This window comes from Triplophysa dalaica, chromosome 8, assembly GCF_015846415.1.
Source record: "Triplophysa dalaica isolate WHDGS20190420 chromosome 8, ASM1584641v1, whole genome shotgun sequence".
Classification (NCBI taxonomy): Eukaryota; Metazoa; Chordata; class Actinopteri; order Cypriniformes; family Nemacheilidae; genus Triplophysa; species Triplophysa dalaica.
Window position 1 is genome coordinate 2,402,501 of NC_079549.1, and position 24,156 is coordinate 2,426,656.

General features: G+C 39.4%; 2 protein-coding genes and 1 long non-coding RNA gene across 3 annotated transcripts; 1 reads left to right on the forward strand and 2 right to left on the reverse strand.

Moving 5' to 3' along the window:
• Positions 1–7,784: 7,784 nt before the first annotated feature.
• On the reverse strand, positions 7,785–17,480 carry LOC130427596 (uncharacterized). Its single transcript, XR_008907322.1, has 3 exons — positions 17,374–17,480; positions 17,033–17,241; positions 7,785–9,610 (listed from the first exon to the last, which is right to left on the reverse strand). It is a non-coding gene; the product is annotated as an uncharacterized LOC130427596 (long non-coding RNA).
• Positions 11,961–14,409, forward strand: dlx1a (distal-less homeobox 1a). The gene is made up of 3 exons (XM_056755139.1): positions 11,961–12,478; positions 12,745–12,944; positions 13,220–14,409. Exons 1-3 carry the CDS (start codon positions 12,166–12,168, stop codon positions 13,457–13,459), a joined length of 753 nt encoding a protein of 250 aa, XP_056611117.1. The 5' UTR covers positions 11,961–12,165; the 3' UTR covers positions 13,460–14,409.
• Positions 17,481–19,624: 2,144 nt separating the features above from the next.
• On the reverse strand, positions 19,625–22,189 carry dlx2a (distal-less homeobox 2a). Its single transcript, XM_056755231.1, has 3 exons — positions 21,553–22,189; positions 21,139–21,323; positions 19,625–20,629 (listed from the first exon to the last, which is right to left on the reverse strand). The coding sequence occupies exons 1-3, from the start codon at positions 21,848–21,850 to the stop codon at positions 20,318–20,320; spliced, it is 795 nt and encodes a 264-aa protein (XP_056611209.1). The 5' UTR covers positions 21,851–22,189; the 3' UTR covers positions 19,625–20,317.
• Between the last annotated feature and the right edge of the window lie 1,967 nt (positions 22,190–24,156).

Genomic DNA, 24,156 nt, shown 5'->3' on the forward strand with positions numbered 1-24,156 from the left:
TTTTTTGGGGGGGGCTTTGTTTCCCCCCATATTTTATTTGCATAATTCCTGCAGTAAATAATCCAGGCAACATGTGTAAATAAACAGCGGGCACAATTCATTCTTAGTGAATTCACCCCCCGTCCACCTTTCAATTACTGTTCATTCGATTCTGCTCTCTTCTTTTCCGTCCAGGTTGGCATGACAACAGATGAAACCGATGGCATTTTTCCGTGATCCGGCAATCAGACACAATATCCATCAGGCCGCTCTGCTCTGGCCAGGCTATCCGAAATCAATGTGAACCTCTCTAAACAATATTGTGATGTTACCTTACACCTGACAGGTATTGAGGTATTCAGCTCACGTCCTCTGTCACGCTGGGACCCCCCTCCCCATTCAGAGCAGTGAAAGCCCAGAGTAGAAGCAAGCAAAACTATTATGATCCTTTGGGTTGGTGTTCACATAAAGCTCTGTTGAGGAAGGAGGCAGGGAACACACTGAACGGTCTGTGTTTGGCTGATGTACGGATAGCCATAAGAGACCTCAGTTGACATTTGATTCAGGAGGTTCTGCAGAGACACTGAACATTGTAAAACTCAGTAAGGAAAGAGACAAATTACACGCAGGCCAGTGTAATGAGCGGACTAAGATGGGAAAGTGTGGTTTTATATTACTGTAATGATCGTTGCTTAAAGAACCAAAAGCAAGGTTCTTTGTTTGTGTTCACTGCAGAGATGTCTGAGAGCCGGACAGCTTGTGCCCATGAACACAAACTGAGTATCCGAATGTGATAAAAGATAAACGATATTGAAATACTGGATTTCACTGATATATGGAACCATTTGAGTGCTGTGGTGACTTAATACTGGAAAGTTTACTGCATTTTCTCAATACATATCGCTTCTAGACTGTGACAGGGCACAAAAAAGTTTTTGGTGTGTAATTTGATTTAAAAGTTTTAGAATAGTTTTATGTTAAAGAGATCTAAAATATTTAGAAATATATCTTTTCTTTTCATTTAAATTCATAAATTGATTTATGACATTTGTCTGCTTTGTTATCAATAAACTGTACAGTTTTTATTTTCTGCATGTGTAAACTTTACTACTTGTTTCATGCTGTTTTCAAAATTTGACAAGTTCAAAACTGCACACTTTCACTAATTCTCCTTTAAAACATAATCAGAGTATGCAACTAAAACTTGTAAAAATTTGTAAACTTGTAAAACATTTAAAATTTTAAAAACATCTTTGAAAATCAAATTGCAATTACATTTTTAAGGACATTTAAATGACATCAATGTAAAAGTGATTTATTGTAGGCTTCAACAGAACTGAATAATATACCAGCACTTTTAAAATTACAATTATCTAATCAAACTGTTTTACATCCCTGCATAAAAAATAGAACCCTGTCCAAAACACAATAGAAAATTGGATGGATTTAATAGTTAAACTGGGAATTTTGTTGTTTTTAATGGAAACTGTGTCTACTGGTATGTGATGGATTCTGTTGATGAGATGTTAAATCTTATTGGAATTATGCCCAAAACGGTCATGGTTTCAATGGAACCATTAGCTTTTTCCATTAAAACCATTAAATAAATACATACAATATACCACTAGACACCATTACAGTTTTAGGCATGCCACACACTGATCAAGATGTAAAATTCAATGTACTGTATCTCACTTTGGATAAACGCATAATGCATAAATCATATATGTTTACTTTAAATAAATCCATAACAGGTGGATGTTTTATTTCTGACCAGACTGAAGTTTGATATTTCATTTCATTGTGAGAGAGCAATATCATTTCATTGCCATCAAAATCAGCTGCTGGTAATGATTTGGTCCTCCGGTTCCTGACTAAGTCTTCATCCTGCTAAATGTTTAGATCAGTAGATCAAGTCATGTCCCAAAGGACAATTATACAGAAATCAACCCAAATTGCAGCTCATTTTACGTTGCTCGCTGTTTTTTAAGGTTGTTTATTTTTCATTCTCTTTCTCAGGAACTCATTTCCTTTTAATCGCCACAATGTTGTTGCTGTTTTTTATGGCTCTGTTCTTATTTTCTACTTCAGAAGGCAGATCTTATCAATGTTGGACTATTTGTTGTACACACAGGTCTGTAAATAGCTGTAAAGTGCTGAAAATGTTTTGCCATCAGTTAATATTTGTACTTTTTTATTTATAATAAACAGTATTTATTGAAAGAATAATAATAATAAATATTTGCAAAACAGGGGGCACGGTGGCTTAGTGGTTAGCACGTTCGCCTCACACCTCCAGGGTTGGGGGTTCGATTCCTGCTTCCGACTTGTGTGTGTGGAGTTTGCATGTTCTCCCCGTGCCTCGGGGGTTTCCTCTGGGTACTCCGGTTTCCTCCCCTGGTCCAAAGACATGCATGGTAGGTTGATTGGCATCTCTGGAAAAATTGTCCGTAGGGTGTGAGTGTGTGAGTGAATGAGTGAGTGTGTGTGCCCTGCGATGGGTTGGCACTCCATCCAGGGTGTATCCTGCCTTGATGCCCGATGACTCCTGAGATGGGTCACGGATCCCCGTGACCCGAGGTAGTTCGGATAAGCGGTAGAAAATGGATGGATGGATGGATTTGCAAAACAAAAAATATAATTTTTGCAATTTGATTCATATTAAATTGAATAAAAAATGTATTAATCTCAACATGCTTTTGAGAGAATTACCTAGTTGCAAAACCTGTTGACCAATGTCACACCAGCATGATGTAAGAATGTATTTTATGTGCTTCAAGGGATCACTCATTAACAGCAAAGCCAAAGAAGAAAAAAAGACCCACAAACAATTGTTTGCTTTTAAATAAGAAATATTATTTATTAACATAAACAGTGTTTTGGTCCCATGACCAACTGTGCCGACGTTTAAATAAGCTTTTATTTTCCATCATACCCTTTCATTGTTTATGATTTTTCAAAAACATTATTTTCAGCTTAATATAAAAATGTTTTTCCAATGTGTTCTCAGACCTTAGGACCCCACTGCATGAAGACCTGATTTATTTTTATGTTTTTCTCGTTGTTGTTTGTAGGAGGAAAAACAGCAGATTAGGAGTGAGAAATGTGTGCTGTTTGCTCGGGCAGCTGGTTAGTGAGTCCCGTCTCGTTTCATTTCACCCCTCTCCGCACTCTGTCCATCCTTCCCGACGTTCCTCAATTCCCACTGACCCCAGGCATCAGGAGCCCATGAGCCAGACCAGCGCCACGGTCAGAGAGGGATGGCGAAAGAGAGCGAGGCGCAGGATTGGATATGGAGCGTGAGATGCGAGCAGTGTGACTCTCCTGAAGAGTGTTAATAGTTATCGATCCGCTGTGTTTTTAATGTGCGGCGTGGGCTGACAGCCACAGCGAGGCGGGGGGCTAGACACGCTCGCAGACAGGCTAACACGCAGAGAGAGAACATAATAGAAATCGCACTGCCCTGTTTTTTTTGCGCCGCGTCCCTCCCCTCTCTTCCATCTCTCCATCTTGGGCTGTAGATTGATCTTCCTCTTCCTGCTGTTTGGGGCTCTGTCATTACCCTCTCTGTCATTAGAGTGGAGTCAGCAGCCAGGCGGCCCTGCCCGCATCACTCTGCACAGACAGCTCGACCCATCCCTCACACTGCCCCTACATTTATAACAGCAGCTGACACACACATACACACACACACATCCGGAGCAGCAGCCCTTCAATCCCTAACTTGTGCTCCGGGGGTCCGGGGCTTTACCAACATGTCGACAGCACTGTGGTCTATAAAACACAGATTAACTGTTTTGATTCCAGTTTTTACATATTGCACACCTGTATTCACCAGTCATGGACACAGGTAGGTCTGCCATGGCATCCTAAAGATAGTGCTGTTGTATTTTTTTTGATAATGGTACATGAATATGATATAGTACCACACAAAGTAAAAAAATTCAGGCCTCAACTCAAAAATGTCTAGTGATGCTTACATCTATTATTTTTTATTGGTACAATATCAAATTTGTTATATTCCTTAAATTTACAGAACTTTACCTGAGCCAGTTCAACCATTAGTGCCAATGACTCGAATTGGTTTTCATCCCAAAAATCTTGCATTTATTTCATTTGTTTTGTTGACCAATTGTGAAGCAATGAAGCAAAAATCTTAAATTTAAGAAATTATAAAAAGGCTTTTCTAAAAATGACACCATTTGGAGCTGTTGCTCATGCGATATAAACCATTTGGACTGCCATCACTCATTTGATTATTAATATTTTACTTATTCATATATTTAACATTGTGCAGGTGTGTTGTTGTGCTGTCTTCTTTTCTTATGCTTATTGCGCTCTTTATTAAGATGCGTTTTAGCATCTGACAGACGGCATGCAAATCAAGTTATTACTTCATTCTAATTGATGATAATAACTGTTTTTGTTGTTACTGTTGGCGACTGAAGGACATTGGTGTCTGCCTGTTTGTTTTCTGCTGATGGAGATGTTCAACGTTTACATGACACGCTTAGCTGATTCTTAAGAATTGGGCCAATTACCATAGTGATATGACAACCGGTCAGCCATTACTGGGTCCAGGTGCGTGTCCAAGTGTGCAAGTATATGTGCTTCCATTAAAGAAGATATTGTGTGCTAAAAGAGACAATAAAAACAGGTTAACCCTATCCTGTAAAGTCAGTGTCGTCTTTTAAAAGTGCAGCTTCGGATTCGGCCATGACAGTGACAAATCACGGATATATCGGTTGACGAATTTGCATCCAAATCATTGAGCGCCCAGCGGCCTAAACCGCATGCTGCAATTTCTCCAGATGTCTGTGGTCCCTCACACAGGGGGTCAGACTTCAGACATGTGGGAACAGTTTAGGATTGGAGAGAGTGGAGAGGGGAAGGATACAATGTGTCTCCCTATGTGTGATTTGTGGTTGCTGTGATGGATAATTGATATTGAATTTGAATTATGTTGGAATATCAGACGTGATATTGTGTATATTTCCACTTTGGAAGAGTAAATGAGGAGATCCGTTCCAAAATGAGATAACAAAAATGTTTTTATGGTTTTTTATTGTGTAAGTTAGCTGCATTTTTTTAGTTATCGTGGCTTGAATCAAAACAAACCACCTGCGGTTTGATTGAATGGAATGCACAATAAAAAACTCTTCACATATCTGAACACAAATTTCATTGGAGAACTATCGAAAGGCAATCACAGGTCAGGAATAGGAGTTAGTCGTGCCATTGGCGAAATGACGCAGAATAGCGTTTATTCGTAAATAGAGTTCGGCGAAGAGGCCCGAATATCCTTGAGGAATATGGCGAGGAAATGTTTAATCTGTCTCCCGCTGGGAAGCCGAAGTCTAATGCGGCATCTCAGCGCCTCCGTCGTCCGAGACATTTTAATGCATTTTAGAGTTCTTCTCAAAGCACGAGTTGATGGACGGAGGAACCTTATATTTGCGAACACCCAGGGTTTAATGCACTCAGCGGCACTCGCCTCCTTGTCTTCCAGCCAACAAAACATGCTCGGTGGAATAAAAGAAAAAGCAAAGCACAAAATTATTCTCCCTGCCTTCTATCAAGCTCGCGCATTCAGCAGCGCGTCTGAAGGGCGCGTCAGTCCGCCTGCCTCTCCTCTCTCTCCTCTCTCTCTCTCCTCTCTCTCAGAGAGGTAATTATACTTTTTCCTGTCACAGGGCTCCAAATGATCTCTAACCACTGGGGAGCTTTTTTAGGGGCTCAGCGTTGTCAATAGGAAGTCGAAAGAGCTTTAATTTTCAGACAGCTGCACACGTACTTTCATCTCGGCATTATTCTCTTCCTATAGCGGTCATCCGACCGACCGCGCCTTTTGTTTGTGACGTGGGATCTCGGCCTCCCTGCATTAACATATTTATTTATAGACTTACACTTTTCTTACAGTCATTTTTGTGTAACAATTTTCACACTCGACATTGTCTGTGTAATTTCCCTTTCAGTGTCTCTCTGTTTTCTCCTCTTTTTCCTTCCCTTTCAGAGAGAGCCCATGAATGGATGGAAAATTATCACAATTACTCACATAATTGAGCCGTCTTTGTGGCAAGTGCGGCTCGAGGAGCCCTTTTTCCATCAGCCAAAATGGTTTCATTATAGGGGTTTTCATATTCCCTGACACAGGGCACGGAGGGGGGAGGCGGGCGCAGAGCGGCTGAGGCGCACTGCGAGGCGCGCACAAGTCGCCGGGGGAGAAGGGTGGATCATTAAGGTCACAGTGGGGATAATTATCTTGACTATGGAAAGAGCATCCAGCACCTATTCTCTTCCCCACCACAAAAGCACCGTCCCTGGCCTTTCGGCACAAAGAACTTGGAAATAAATGGAGCTTCCAACTACAACTTATTCAGAACGAGAGAGGGAGACTTGTATCAACATGACAATTTTCCATTATTAAGACTAATGGCGGGCTGCCTTAGGAGATCAAGGGGAGAGGGGAACGCGTTCAGGTGTGCTCGAGTACTGACCCCTGCCCGTCTTTGTTCGGGACTTAACTCGGAACAAAACTCGAAGCGGGACGGAGAGGCGCGCGCGCGCCTAATTGTTTAATTGGAAAATGTGCATGTTTTCGGTCTTTTAATTACTGGACAACGTGAAGCAAATCAAACCTCGTTTGAATATGCGTAAAACAAGACATCTAAATAAAGAGTAAATGCAGACTTACATGGATTGTGTTCCTGCTCCCAGCTGTTTGAAATCATCTGCCAGGCCTTGGCTTCCCTCGCGTCCAAATCGCTCTGTTTTCCCCGATTTATATGGCTTTCATTGATTTTAATTCACTGCTTAGTTTGAACATTTGATGACTGCCTGTCTCGAGCCTTTAGCCCGCAGATGAAACGAGGAAAAATACCACAAGTGACAATTCTGCAGTCATTTCTTTTCCTTCTTGTTGATGCATTAAGTAACCATCTATTGCGGCGGATTTTTCTATTTCTCCCAGTAGCACCTAACTCAGGTAATTGGTCATTTTGGAGGGCAATTTTTGGGCAGGTGGGGGGATGCTGGGCAGACTGTTCTGACCCCTGCTGCTGCGGTAATGGTGGAGGTTGTTGGGTTGTCGTAGTCCTGTCTTTCTCACACGCGGCACAGCTGTGTGTCGCGCCGTGCGGTCCGCGCTCGCCCTCACCTGCTCCGGCTCTGCGGCCCAGGTGAGTGATGGGTGAACATTAGCAGGTAGCCGAAGATTCCGAGCAGATCCTATCCAATCTCCCGCGCAAGTGCATCTTCGACGGTATGTTTTGGTAAACGCGACACCTGTCACTTTCCGCTGCATTCGCATTTTAGGAATTCGTGTTTTGTGCAACCATGTGATCTTTTACTCCATATGAAGTCAGGCTAGTGGGTGGATTTAATGCCAGGTGTATTTGTTTCAGTAAACACAACATCCAAAAAGATTGCAAGTTTACCATAATATTACTCGAGATGTGGTCATAAATACACACCAGCTGTTTAGATGGGTTTACTTACTAACACAATACTTTCGAATACTTCTTCAGAGGCCTGCACACAAAATTCATGGCATGTAGGAAATATACATACACATAGGCCTACACCAGAAATTGCACTTGGTCATTTTTTCTTTTGTGTGCATTGGATGTTTGAAGGTGTAAAGACAATTTCGTCTGCATCTTCCAGAAAAAGAATTAAGCAGCAAGTCCCATCAGCTGTAAAATACAGAAATACGGTTTACAATTATTTGTGGTAAGCTTAAATCCCCCAAAATTATTTAAAATAACATCTCAAATATCACACCATTAGAAATTAATTATTTTATTGAATGTTACTTAGTTACAAATGTGAAGCTGTTTATTAGAAATAGTAAGCATAGTAAATTATTTTTTAGAATAAACACCTTAATTATAAATGAATAGAAAATGCATTATATAAGAACCCTAAAGCACTGTAAAATATTATGATCCGCAATCTTCTTTTTTTCTAAATTTAACACATTGTTTTTAGTAATAATAATAATAATGTTCTGAAACATTATTTAACAACAGCATTGAACTTTGACCTTTCGTCACCCCATGAATACAAACTCAGAACCTGTCTGCATTATTTTAACAGAACGCTTAACCCTTCCATGATTGACACAATAATCTGTGGTTACATCTCAGTGTCCTCTCTCTCTCTCTCTCTCTCTCTCTCTCTTTCACACGTATTGCATTGAGTCTCAACAAACACTCTCAAAGTGTCTCGCTGTCCATTGGAATTCAGTGAAGCAGCAAATTGAAGGTGCTGCCTGCTTAAAACCCTCTAAGAGAACCCCAGAGACACACAGCTGTTTCATCGTCAGAATTGATCAGATACTCTTAAATCGGATCATTACGTCTGATCGAATTTACCGCTGTGTTTTCCACTGGTGACTTTGTAAATAAGGTGTAATTGTAAAGCCCTGAATAAATATTGGTCCACAACTTTAAACACTGAGCAATGTAAACTGCTCCATTTAAAACCTGTTCTATTCATGCAAACTTTTGATGAAAATAAACTACATTGAGTCTGTGGTTACCTTAACGGTGTTTTGCAACAGTGCTTAGTGGACTACAACTTCTTGATGATATCACAACATATCTGGAAAACACAACAAATGCCAAATTTTAACTAGGACATTTGTTAAGGTGAAAGCGCTGATTCAACATATCTAGTCAACATGTGTCTAAATCGATTAGAAATGTACTTGACCCTGTTTGAATCAGTGGAAACCAGTGAGTGTTTTTAACACAAAATGACTTTGCTCCTTTGACACTAAAACACATATTAATGTCAAGCCATGCTCATACAGAAAAAACAATTTTCTATACGTCCCTTACTGCACTGGACACACAAAATGTAACAAACTGCCTTCTTGCAAATTGTTGCTTCTCAGTCTGTTAACAATCATCAGGCATCTGTCCGGATTTGAGGTCTGGCTCAGGAACTCTTTATCAAAAGGACATCTCGTGGGTCACACTACCGAAGAGCTGCTAAGAACGCTTCACATTGAAACAATTTAAACTCCCAGTGAATCCTGTGCCACCAATAACAGATACTAATCAGGGACTTTACTCCGGAAGCAAATTCGCAGTTCTCCTTATGAATCAGAGGACAGATGATGCCATAAACTCTGTGGTCGTCTCTGGCTGCATCAGTTTGTCAGCTGATGTCAGTATGTCTAATGCGCACACACACACACTGAGTGAACCTGGACTGGCGTGGTGCACTAAATCAGGGCAGCATAGCAGGTGTTTGACTCTTATTCTTGATGATCCCCTTCTCTGGAAAGTGCTCCAGCTCATCATCTCACATGCTTTATTTGAGTTGCGTCTAAACAGAGAACCGCTGTGGTATCATCCCTGTGGGCTCAACCCTGTGGGCTGATGGGCTGTATAATCACGATGGGACTGACCACATGGATACTGGAGCCACTGTTCTGTGATGGCAATACTTTTTCTAATAGACACTAACATTTTGATTGGGGCCTTTAAATAAGACTACAGTTTAATGAGGACTACAGTTACCATGTTTCTGAATGGAACAGGATTTTGGTTCTTTGGGTTACAACGTATTAATCCTCTTTGGTGAGAAATAGACCCATTTTCCTTAGATTAGATGTGGGAACCTGGATGTAAAGACAAGACAAAACAACACAAAGAAATATTTCAGCATAAATACATATTTTTTGTTTACATAATATATATATATATATATATGATATCATTATCAAGAAATGGTTGTTGCGAAAATTCTGTGAATTTACATGTTTGTTGGGTCGTTACGAAACAATGAAAATAACGAAATTGGCATACTTATCAAAGACTAAAAATTGGCAAATAATTAACTGCGAGTTTTCGTCCAGTTTTGGTCATTTTTTTATTTCTTAATGAATTTTACTGTCCAACGTCATACTGTTTTGTGTACCTGATCGTTTTACATAAACTGGAGACAATAAACACAGTCCCTGACGGCAAAGAACGAGTAACATTTTTTCAGTGTTGGTCCCTGAATGATGATAATTGTCGGTTGTAATACTGTCATTATTTTCGCTATTGATGAAGGTTCCCTGAGGTACTTTGCGAATGTCATTTGAAATACAAATTGCTTTAAATTGGACCATTTTTGAGTGTGGTGGATATGCAACAGCTATTGTCAAATGTGGTCGTCAGTCCGCATCATCTGGGCATCGTGCTGGTCCCGACGGCCTTATTCTGAAAAAGTATAAGAATTGTTTTGGAGATTCGTTTATTTAAAGCTGTTATTTTTTTTAATCTTTTAATTACGCCGGAATGTAAGAAAACAGATGTGAAGGTGGTGAACATTTTGATGATGAATGCATGCCAGAAGACAACAGCAGAGAGACAGGGAATGAAAAGGGGATGTGGAGGCGTTCACAGACGGTATGACCAGTTTTTTCCTTCTCAGATGCTTCTGGTAAAATAAGAATGACATTTTATCTCACACAATATGACATACGCATCTTAAAGATGGAAAGATTTTTCAGTTTACATTTTAATCGAATGTGTAAAAAAATTGATGTATGCGTGCTTTTGTTTGATAGAACTGCCATTTAACATATTTCTATAATAAGTGTTGTTAACTGATATTTTGCAGTTATCCTTTCGTACCAAATTAATCTCTATATGAGGCCTGTTCTCTCTAAATATTGCAGTCTGCCATAAGAGAACAGGGGCCAAGTTAAATTTTATGGCAGGTAATATATGTGATCCAACATAATCAGTAAGAAGGCAATATTCATACCATATAATATAATGATAAAACCTATGATTTATTCTGCTACCTTCCGCTGAACACTATTAAATCTGATGTAAGGTATAATGTGTAGAAAGAGATTAAGATACAGTAAATCTATAACTGGTAAACTTGTGGAAACTACTTGCTTTGTATTTTCATTTATTCTCATTTTTAAGGCATTTTACATGTGGATAAACTATTTAAATTTAAGGTTAAACCAGAGCTACAAACGAAAAGAATGATACCTGGTATAACAGGCAGATTTTTCTAAATAAACTAAAGCTAATTTCTATGCAACTATTGCATCGTGCACCAAACTCAGGTGTGAAACGAATCCAGCAAAAAAAGAAAAGCTGTTATAAACACGGACTCATCTCACTGATCCTCGAGAGCAATAATTCAACCCGCGCGCGCGTGCGTGTGATTGAATCTGCGCAACACTGCAAGTGTTAAATACACGACTAATTATGCGTATGAAATTAAACAACAGTGTTATGCAAATTTAGCTGGTTCCGTTTGTGTCTTCAAGCACTCGACACTAGCATTTTAATCAAACGAATCGCCAAACTAATTCATCTATGCCTGGAGAAACACATTTATACCTGTGTTTAAACATTTTGTTTGATCTTCTGTTTTTAAAGCTTCGGACAGACAAAAAATCAAAAGATGGGATGGATTTATTCATTACAAGCACGTGTTTCTAATCGTTTGTCCCATAATTATTGATTACTCACGAGTTTTTAGTGTATTGTTATGATGATTTATTTATATCGATGTATATTTTCAACCAATATAATATTTATTAATTAAGCAATAATTAACTTTGTTTTTTAGTAAGCATTGGTAATATAATTGATTTAAAAAAATTAGAGCAAATTTTGTCCTATGTCATTGATTATTTAAAGTTGTTTAAATTTTTCTGGTTTGCCAATTTGTTAATTTCTGTAATTATTATCACAACCTAAATGCAGATATTTACGCGACTGATGATAAATTGCAAAAGGTTTTATTGAAGATGATGGCTCTGACCCTTCCACGCACATACACGACCCATGCGTAAACCGTCCATTCCCTATATTTCTATATTACCATAGCACAATGGAGTCACAGGTTGGTCTTATTCCTTGAGTTTATCAGGTCCATCGGACCCGACCCTCGGATTACCAATCCCTATCGCTCTCGGAGGGAGTGGACCAATCAGAGAGCACCTTGGATAAATATTCATGATTCCCCGATTCAAACCTTTGAGCGAGTTTGTGTGGATCCACAGCATCGTACCTAGACTTTTCACCGAGACAAACTACATTTTCTTATGAATGGAAAGTGAAAAAATCAGTTGAGCTTAAATTGGGATCCATCCTTCACTCAGATCATAGAAAACAAAAAAGCAGGGGAGAGAGAGAGAGAGAGTTTGCGCCAGAAGACATGACCATGTCTACAATACCAGAGAGTCTAAACAGCCCCGTCTCAGGAAAGAACGTGTTCATGGAATTTGGGCCACCGAGTCAGCAAATGTCGCCTTCATCTATGACCCACGGACATTATTCAATGCACTGTTTACACTCCTCCGGACACCCGCAGCACGACAGCGCCTACAGCCCGGCTCCGTCCTTCCCCAGATCCCTGCCTTATCCATACGTCAACTCGGTCGGTAGCCATTCCACGAGTCCGTACCTCAGCACCGTGCAGACCTACCCAAACAACGCCGCCTTGGCTCAGACGAGGTTAGAGGACCCAGGTAAGAAACGATGCTGCATGTTTTTGGTCTTTGCTGGTCGTCGGATTTCTCTGCGCTTTGTGAGCGCGCGTCGGGCCGGAGTAGCCCAGATGTGCTGTTATTAGGCTTGGTAATTATTTATTGCGTAATGCTATAAACAATGTATGCAATTAAGGCTAATTATACCTAAAGTGCCGCCTGTAAAACTTGCGCGCGCTGATGTGAGCTGCACTGCGTGAACAGTCTGTGAGACGCATTCTTCGCTTGACTTTCTCTCTCCAACGCAGCACCGGAGTCGGAAAAAAACACAGTGGTGGAAGGAGGAGAGGTTCGCTTTAACGGGAAGGGCAAAAAGATCCGCAAACCTCGGACCATCTACTCCAGTCTCCAGCTGCAGGCTCTGAACAGGAGGTTCCAGCAGACTCAGTATCTGGCGTTGCCGGAGAGAGCCGAGCTCGCCGCATCGCTGGGGCTCACACAAACACAGGCATGTACTCGACATTTTTAATGAAACCATTTGACTTAACAACAAAATAGTGTAATTCCCTCGTCTTCCATTATGCATTGCTTTTGCAATGGATAGGTGACGTTGCCATCCACCTGTAATAGTATCTGTTTGGGTGGATAACTCTATTGGCTCTATAGATTCATGACGGCTCTTGGTTTGAGGATACGTCTTAGAATTAGTAAAACCCAATTAGATTGCATAGCGATGATGTTGCCCTGTTGCTCGCTGTGTCTGACTTGGCTTTCTTTTTTTAGGTGAAGATCTGGTTTCAGAACAAGCGGTCCAAGTTTAAGAAACTGATGAAACAAGGCGGAGGAACAATAGACTCAACCGCTCTGGCCAACGCTCTCTCCGCCGGATCTCCGTCCGTAGCGCCCGTTTGGAATTCCACGGCCACCGTCAAAACATCCACGCCGACCTCTTATATTCCCAGTTACACCTCGTGGTATCCGACAGCACACCAGGACACTATGCAGCAGCCGCAACTCATGTGAACCAGGACTGCTACAACAACCCCGCCCATCTATTCACCAATGGCCCAGTCCAGGGGACCCGCCACAGGCCGGTCACTCTGCGAGTCTGCGGCCTTTTACACAACCCGGACAGCCCAGACCAGACGTGACCCGGCGGGGACACTCGCAAAGACACCTGCTAACACACAGCCTGGGTCAGGGTGAACTGAAAGAGGGTCGTCTGCAACGGAGAAGAATGATGATGACTCTTTTTAAATGAAGGCAATGCCGGGAAAGTGGGTCAAATCAAAGCTGCTACTCTCCCATTTTCCGCGACCTTTTGTTGTGTAAAAAACATGAAACTGTAAGAAAATTATTTAATGCTTTTTCTTTAAACTTGTAATTTGGAATCGACGGCCTGTCCCTAGCACAAGAGTGCTGGTTGTGATTATGGGCTACGACAGCGTCATCGACATCACACCGAATTGCGCCAAATGCTGGTGCATATTGTGGCTTGAGGCTTTGCCATGGCTCGGTGAATGAGTTAGAAATGGGATAAATCACAAACACGAACGTCTCACGATTTTCCCCATTTTAAAGGGAACAGAGAAATCTTTAAAAAAATATTTTGGATGTATGGCTCTTTGTGTTAATTTAAATATAACTTATTTAGACTTGTTTGTCTGTTTGTATGTTTATTTAAAATAAATGTTCATTAAATTATGATTATAAAGCTGCACTATATAGAAGAAACACTTCCCAAATTTGAACCCATCAGTTTGTAAACCCGAGCGTTTTTGAATGATATACAGACAGAGGCACGCGGTACAGATAAACGCGTCTATCATCACCGTTAGATGGGAAGTGTTGACAGCTCTAATGTACAGAAATAGTCGTTTCGTTGTGTGCTGAATAATTTGTGCAAAGGGGTCTAAACATGATTGTGTTTATTAAAATTCATGTGTCTTTTCATTTTATATTGGAACAATTCATAGCTTACCGGTCACGTTAATTTATTGTTTTTGTTTCATGGAGTCTTGTATAATGTGTAAATTCTGACAGTAAAAATCTGCTCATGAAAGAAGTTGCCAAATTATTGCTTTGCCAGAACTATTAGGTAAAACTAATACACGAAAACAAAACTATTTGTTGTGTACTTATAGAAGCCAATGCAGTGGAATTAAAGGAGACATCCTGCCTATAGTAACTATCCAACTCAAACAGCAAATTTTGCATTATCAAAGACAAACATACCATAGATTAAAACAACACAAAGTATTTTGATCAAATGTTATTTTATTAAATGTATTTAAATTAGGTTGGAATTTATACAATAAAATCGTTGTTGTCAGCATGTATATCTAGGTAAATCAAGCCAATCAAAAAAAGCTGTAAATTAGCTCACAAATGTACGTTATTCATTACATTTTGTTCAATATTTGGTAATTTTGTCTCGCGTTGTTTTGTTTGCATTGGCCTATACTTTTTGATTGCAATCTGAATCACCGAATGCTGTGCTGGTTTATGTAACACAGTAATTCCTTCGACAATAAGACCACTTGTTTCTTTTCATTTTCGTTTAGCCGCTATAAGCTCTTTTCTGCCCTTGTGTGGCTGCTTTTGATGGCCGTGTGTTAAGTGAATAATCGGGCAGGTGCCGCTCATAGAGGACCACATGAAGAAAGGCTGGGGACGGGAGGGGGGGAAATGCAGATAGGTAAAGAATGACATGTTCAAAGTGCCTTTTGTTCGGGGCTGATGGTTTAACTGCGCATTTAAAGAACATTCTTATGCAGATAGACGCCAGTGAACAACAACAATAATAATAATAATAATAATAACAATAATAATTTTTAAAATACCTGGCAAATAGTTGACTATTATGCCGAAGAGAATTTAAAGTTACTTTCTACCCTATTAACTTGTAGTTTGCTTGTTAATTTTGTCTGCGTTTTTATTTCCTACATCTTTTAATTAAATTAATTACAAAATTACAATGCTATAGAAATTATTCTTAATTTTTTTAACATATTTATGTTTCTCATTAAGTATTCTTATATAGGCGTATTGAAAAATAATATAACCTTCATTCATAAATTGAGAGTAGCTTCGTTTGCGGTAATGTCAATTCGGAGGGTGCAGTAATTATTTTGACAAATTTTGACACTCTTCATGTGTGGTCCTTAAAAACTGTCTGGGCAAAGCAGGAAATGGCCCCGCGCGCTCTCAGTGCCAGTGCAGTTTTCTCGGATTTTTATGAGTTGCGCTTTGTACGCACCTGTATTAAATGACACAATTATTATTATATTATTATCTGTTGGTGTTGTTATTTGTATAATCATTGTTTTTTATTTTCTATTATTCTTAATATATATTTATATTGAAATATATTATTTTATTGTAATTGATAACAGTTTCGGAAATGGTATCTTAGCTCGCATTTCTTGTTAAATTGGCTCAAAATTGGATGCTTTTTAATGCTTATTTTATTTAAAGAATGCTACTCATTATCGAAACCTCAATACAATCTTTTATTTCAAGAGCACTGAATAGGTCCAGCTTTGTGATAACAACTATAAAAAATAGATAAAAACGAACTATTCGTATGAAACATTTTTATAGTTTGAATTTTCACGACAGGCCTTACAAGTACTGTCAGAATGTAAACTACAACATGTCTTGTTTTCTAAAAATATCTAAAACACGACTCTCTGGAAGGAATAAAAGACAAACCCGCGTTGTTCTGTCTTTTTCTCGACATGCAGCTGTGGAGCAGAGAGGGTCAGCGTTATTTCACTCTATTCTCCTCTTGATTACGCGCCGGGCCCATCAAACCAGACATAATTACAGTCATTCCCTCCTTACTTATTCTAATGCAGCTTCCCATCTACGGGATAATTATGAGCAATTTTTTTTCGCACGTGGAATCTTTTGTTAACAAAAGAGATAGCGCAATGAAAGAAAATTCGCTGTGCGATGGGGGGGAAAGAAAAGGGAAAAAAGAGCGAAAAGGTGCGCAGCGGTAGTTATAAGTAAGGCTGGCAAATTGCTTGCAGGTGTATACCGAGAGATTTGTCAATGGGAAGAAGGATCAAAATGAGCAAAAGCACAATGCAGGAGTGATGAAGGCAGAGGTGAAATTATAGAACAAGGGCTGCTTTATATTCTCCCGGATTCTAAAGACAAACTCTCTCGCAATTTCAGACCGCTTTATTAATGAGAGATATACTTGTTAGTCTGATTCAAAGCAAATAATGGTTTGTATGTTGTTTCCTTACCAAAGGATCAAACGGGAACTGTTTTCCGACGCACACTTTACTTTAAGACGTCAATATTTGTCAAATTATATTATTCTCATCATTCGAATGTCATTATTCGATATAACGCTTTATTATTTAATGTAACTTTTGCACAACGCCGCGGACAAAAAAGCATATCAGCACTTCTAAAATGATCCAAATGATTTCAATTTTGTTTCCCGTTTATATTATTTTTCTTCATTGCACGACAATTTTTTCTTATACACAATAAATAATACTTGCCATAAATAAATTCCTACATTTAAGTACGCACATTTCCCAGTCATTACTTAAATAAACTGCACAATAATCTTACCTTAATCCTTAATAAAGGAGAGCACGGAAAATGGACAGTATCTATAGGATGCGTATCGCCCCCGAAAGAATAACCCCAGCATCCAGCAGCCATGGCGTGAGTTCGGCTCTTCGGCTCCCAGAATCAGTCTCGTCTAGCTGGGTTTATAGAGCTGACAGCCGCTCTCCGAGCAGGAATGAAAAATCCAGCTTTATTTTCCCTCTTTATAGCTGATGGAAAAAATTGCTGATTATTAGCATAAATGTTTACTCCTCATTACGCTGATGACATTGTGCACTCGAGATCTTGGTAATCTTTGGGAAAATTATGAGTAATTTTTAAAAATTTAAAGCGGCAGTTACCATGCAATTCAGGCTAATTTTGCGTAGGCTCCGAACGGATATAATTATCGCGGAGTCAAGATGTTATGCTAAAAACTATGCATTGATATTACCATTTATTATGTACATACAACTTTGACAATGTTGATGCTTGAAATAGCTGGAAATTGTCTTGCGCAAAAATTACAGTCCATATTAGGACATCTAAAATTGCGAAGAATTATGTAGTAATTGCAGGCTTTCAGATCGGGGAGCCAGAATGCTCAACTGGAGCAATTGTGGATAAAATTACAGATCAGAGTATAAATTAGGGATGGGGTATGGCATTTTTCAAGTTGTCTGCAGGATTCCGGAAGTGTCTAAAACCACATCATTGCTAATCTTTCAGAGAGAAAGGCACGCAGAGCATGTGCATGTGCATGCGCACGGTTTTAACACAACTTTACGTTCGTTTGCATTTGCAAGGTGTGACACTTGTCCAAGCTAAACCACCTGTGAGAGACCTAATCAATGTTAACGCGACTGTGGCAAAAAAACTTATTTTTCTTCCTTCCTTCTCTCGCGAGCTGCTAGAAAACAAGACAGCAAAACACAGGCTGACAGAAAGCGGCGCAAAAGCTGTTTGCGCATGTGGTCAAGCGTCTGGCCCGTTTTAAGGTTGGAATATGTGTTAACACGATTTGCTTTGGTTACACTACGGTGTGTACCAAACGATGTGATGTTTCAAGTTAAAGCCCCAAGAGCTCGTCTTAAGAGACGGCGTGCGTAAAACTGTTTTGGATTAACAGTGCGTTATTGAGAAGTGTCCCATATGCCTTTACCAAAATGCACTCCAGAGGAAGTCACCCACTATTGGTTAAATATTGCCCTTTTCCTGGCCTGTTTGAACGGATTTAGCCTGGGTCTTGCGGATCTCTGCAGGGCGCGTTTCAATAAGCGCGCATTCATAGCCCACGGCGACACATAACAACTTGTAATGCGGCAATCACTGACAAGATACATCCTCATTACATCTGTCTGCTTAATAGCTTTTCAGCCTTTGGACAAATAGATTAATGTAAAGTGAATAGCATCCTTTGATGCCATCTTTACCCATTATGGATAAAGACAAAGGGCGATTAATCCACGCGTGGTGGTGTTGAACACGTTGATATTTTCATTTCAGAAATGGGTTACACTTTATTTTAGTGCCCGTGTTACAGTGTGACTATACATTTAAGTACTGAGTATTAAAAATTAACTACATGTACTTATAGGGTTAGGGTTGGGATTTGGGTTTGGTTCAGGTTTAGTTATGCATCATTTATAGTACTTTAAATACTATAGTAAATAAGTGTGACGTGTGACAAGGGCACCATAAAATAAAGTGTTACCGAGAAATTAATTGGCTGTGACACGTGACAAATATTAGTTATAATACTCATGCGTTATAAGTTTTGGCCTCATTGCATTACTCAGTTGCCTCTGTCACGCATTCGGCATTTTATTTTCTTCTGCAAACAAGCCTGCAAACAAAATAAACAAGTTTTCCTTTGTTATATGCCGTGGAAAATCCATGTAGGCTACCAGGCAACCAAGCCCCTTATTACAAAGGCCTTGCATTGTGCGTGGGGCGGTGGACGTTATGAGAAATGTTTCCACGTTGTTTTGCTCGGGGCAGTTGCGAGCATGCTTTTTTGGTGGACTGACTTCATAAAAAGTCTGGAGCACAGAGCTCTGACTCCAGAGAGTCTGAACGCAGCCGAACGCCTTCGTGCCGGGGCGTGTTTGTGTGCTCATTCTCTGCCCGAGGCTCCGTCGAGCGTCTCGCTTGTGTCTAGCTCCCCGGCGTTTTGTTTTTGACGTCTGCGCGCGTCTCCAAAACGCAAGGAGCGGTAGTCCGACCTCATTTATTCTCCCTTTAAAAAGAGCCGTGCACCTGATAATTTCAAACTCGAAGTAAGTTGCATAAGCTCTCTTGACCTACTTATTACAGAGTGGGCTTGGCACACCTGTCACGTTAGTCAACAAAAGGTGAATTTGTGGGTTTTGTGTGAAACATTTACAAGCGGTTGCATCGCGTCTGCAGCCAGACTTATTAAAGACTAGAGACTCAACTGGCGCCGAAGCAGAAAGAGAGGCGTGGACAGTTCCACGAAAAAAACACACAGCTAACATTCCGACAGTAAACTGCAGTGGAAAAAATCTCAAAAAGAAAAAAGAGTGCATGAACAGTGGATTCACATGAAACGTTTTATTTAAATAAGTTTGTATCATTTAAGTGGCAGAAGTTTTCATTTGGATTTTAAAATAAATAATACACAGTAGGCTACTTCAGAGACAATTTCCTTTTACACTTGACTTTTGGACATCAGTAGTTGCCAGTGCTTTTCATTAGTGTTTTTCCATAAAAAATAGTAAACGAAAAAAACCCCAGTGAGAATCGTGTTAAAACTATTTAGCAAAACTATAAAGATGATCCGGTGGAACAATCGAGTACAGCGATAGATTCCATTCTGTCAACTTATGTACCAAATTTAGCAAAGTATTTAATCAAAGGCAGCCACATTAAAGACATTTACGTTGGATAAAAACAGTGAGGTCATTTTTAAAAGGCACCAAACAGCTTGAGGTTGTGCTACATGTGCTCGAATGATTATTATACACCCTGCTGCAATATTCGCTCCAAAACATGTCCACATGAGTTCTCTAAGCTTTGGATAAAAGCGGTTCACTGAGCAATGGGTTTAAGTCCATTAAAATACCACCGCTAAACAACAAAATAAATAAATACAAAAATAATTGTATGTGTTTGATTACTTTGTGTCAGCATGGAGACGCCATTGCATGAAAGAAACGCGCAAAACGCACTGGACATGATCAACGTGGCAAATGTGACGTCTCACTGTTTAAACTGGAAAATACAGGAGTGAAAGTCTTTCGATAAGTTGCAAGTTCACAATATGAATTTCCCAGATTTTAAGAGTCAAAATATCGTCCCGGCGCTGATATTGTTCTGATGATGCAGAGGCTGTAAGTGGGTTGCAGAGTTCGTAGATGAGTACCAGGGGTAGTTTGTCAGAAAAGACGGGGTGGTCGTATTCGGGGGGCTGCTGCTCTGGGGCAACCCGTTTACAGTGTGCATTCTCTGACTATGTCCGAAGTCCCAAGTCGTGTTCAGAGGGGGTGAAGGGAGAGGGGGCGACTCGCTGGAGGCCACATGCTGGTCGGGTGGGATTTCTCCACTTTTCCACAGCTTCTTGAATTTTGAACGACGATTCTGGAACCAGATCTTTACCTGCAAAAGCGGGATTATGACAATTATGCAAATGTTTAAAAAAGAAAACACACGTATATCTGTCTCATCTGAATGGTAGAAAAACATGCTATGTCCAGTACTACCGTAAATCTATTGTTGACATGAAAATGTAATATTTTATAGTATATAAAGTTAATTTGATTTCAAATTAATTTTGCAGACTAAAAACAACACTATCAAACATAATAGACATGCTTTTCATAACAACATGCTGCAAGGTCACCAAAACATACCCGTCTCATCTATTTTGGAATTGGGACTATATATTAATGACCAAACCAAAAATTTTGATTTTATTAAATTTACATATTTAGCTGACGAGGGAGCATTTAACATTTCGTCTGGCAAATGCACAATAAATACAAAATGTGCGGTTTACATCTATTTTACAAGTACTAATAAGAAAAGAATAATATGCCCATTGAATTAAGATTTGTATGTCTGCTGATATGCTGTATATAAACGACAGTTTTTAAAAAGATCTGTACCTGTGTTTGCGTGAGGCCCATAGAAGCGGCCAGTTCGGCTCTCTCCGGCAGAGCCAAATACTGCGTCTTCTGAAATCTCCTCTGCAGGGCCGCCAGCTGGAAACTCGAGTAAATAGTTCGTGGTTTTCTGACCTTCTTTGGCTTTCCATTAACCATTCGTATTTCAGGTTCACTTTCTTCTTTTTCTGTGACAGTAAAAATAAAGTCCGTTATGTACATGAACAACATTATATTTCAGAGCATGTTATGTTATATTAGACTAGATGTTATTATAATGTATACAATAGTAACGGCTCCAAAAAATAATTACGTGCGTAAAAATGATTTACTTTTTTTTAGAAGTCTACATAACGTTATAATGTGAAATAACACACTGCGCAAAAACAGCCATTTTAAGAGGAGCGACATATTTACCAGCATCTGCGGCAGTTGGTGAAGTGCAGGAGCCGTACGCGTTGTAGGAGCCGAAAGCATTGCAGAAGCCGTACTGGACGCTGTTCATGTTGTTGTTCTGGTACTGGTAAGAGCTGATCTGACCGTATGGAGAGCCGGTGCACTGTCCGACCTGCTGGTTATTATTATAATAGCTGCTGTCGGTGGCGGTGGAGACAGGTAGAGTAGGCGATTCCTTGGATTTATGCAGGTTGTGGTAATTGGAGGTAATCTGGTTTGAATGCATATCTGTACTGAGGCTGTCAAAAACTCCAGTCATGTTTTTCACAACGCCAAAAATACGCAACGAATGCAAGTCCAACCAAAGAGCAAACCCATAAAAACTCTCCTAAAGGGAAAAGGCAAAGAAAACCACGTTTTCTGTTGAGTGCTGCATTCCACTTGGAGGAAAACAAAGGCAGACGCGTCCCGACACGAAGCACAACTCTGATTGTCTGTCAGCAGAGATGCGGGAGGACGGACATTTATCGCGCGTCACGGGGGAGGATGAACTTGCGCGCGCGAAGCAGCCAATGAATGCCGGATACACATCGCTCATCTGCATAATCTTGCAACGTGTGCATCGCGTGGTGATTTACCGCAGAATGTTGGTAACATGAAAACACAGAACTAACACGTGAATAGCATTGTTTAATTGGATTGACAAAAAAAACTTTATTTATTTTGGCTAAATTAAATAGATCAAATCATTTAAATTACAATACCAAAGATCTTGGATTTGTTTGTTTCAATTCATATGCCTAAAGCTAAAATGGTCTATTAAATGACATCTGAGTTATTAAATGAAGGCATGCTCTTAAAAAGTAAGTAGCAAACGACTAAGAAACACAATGGCGCATTTTGCTGAATGTGTTCAGGAGCATTTTTAAAAAGTAGGCCAATATTGATTGAAAATATGAAGAGATTGCAAAATTCGTGTGAAAATCTGAGTTCATTTGCAAAAACAGACAAATTAAAGATCAATTTTTTGTGACTGTGAATCCCAATGAATATAAATCAAACTGAAGTTGGGTTGTTTTGATTAAGTAGGCTAATCACTTAAACTTATCACTATTAAATACAATAAAAACATAAGAACATAGAAAAAGAAGAAACGGATTTATCTGTTTTTGCAAATAAATTCTTCATGGGCACTATTATGATGTCTTGACCTCCTGCGACACCTGTCGGTGTAAACGTTGCACATTCACTGCTGTGCTGCTGCTGTTGACCTTGCTATAAAGTATCTTTTCTTTTAATACATTTACGATTTCCTCCCCACAGATGATTGAGAGCATCAGCTACAAAATGTAGTCTACAGGGCGTTGTCACAATATTCTGTAAGATTTGAGACAAACGTCCATTTACACAAATGCGAGTCTCCAGTGACTTTGTGTGGTTTTAAACACTTTTAACAGTTATATTATATTTGGGTTGGAGAGCAGATTAAATAAGAAAAAGATATGTTGTGACTGTTTTAAATATCTTTAATTTATGAAAAATAATTGTTGCCCAGTCGTTTACGTTTTGGTGTGTTTTTTAAATTGTTATTAATCTTATAATTATGTGCAGTGGGAATAATGTGATATGCGCAGTGTTACAACGTGTTGAATGTGCAAACCACAGACCACACGATTTTAAGACTTATGCTTCCATAGAGAAAACGTGACATTACAATTATGTTTTTTATGATATTTTGGGACAATGTCTGGCTTTACATATTATGTTTTACGTGTTTTACGTAATCTCTTTTTTTGTGGAAGTGGTAAATTCACTAGAAGAGCAGCAGCACCCCTACTGCCATTAAACAGCATTACACCCAGTTCACCCAATACTAAATGATGATATCTGCTGTCAGTTCCTGTAGGGTCTATGTCACGCCATAACCGTATGTCAATCTTTATCGTTTTAATAACTTAAGATATTAAGTATGAATTGTGAAACAAAAACACGTCTCACTTCAGTAATACTCGTCCAGTCAGACGCAGCTGATGCGCACTATATAATGATAATCATCATTCATCATTCAGGTGGAGTCTCTGTTATATAACATATCAATTCAACCCTCGAATGTTTAATAACAATTCTGACCTGCAGAAAAGTCACATTAAATCGAAAAGTTTTCTCACTGTGTTCAGACTGTTGTCATTGTTAATGGAATGACGTGCCTGACGTTGCCAAAACCGGAAACAAATGTTGCGTGTTATTTTAATTAATCCAATTATGAATGTATGTGTGTGTATTTAATTGTTGACTGACGTAAAAGGTTAACTAACGTGTATGTCGATACTGCATAAAGTTGTTTTTACGCGTAAAGGTTTAGTTGCGCCGTTTCCTCACAAGGGGTCGTCCATCTAAAATTCGAGTCTAAAATTTAGACCATATACATATGTTGTGGACCACTCATATAACTAGTTTCAAGCATTGTTTAAATTATGATGTTTTTAGAAAGCAACTTAATATGTACCTATAGGCTCACGAGTGTATATTCCTGGCAACCAGCAGATGACCATATTCAGTAAATCTGAAAAACCGGAAGAGGGCAGTATTTCTCAACTTTTAATTTAGGATTACCATGTGGTTTAT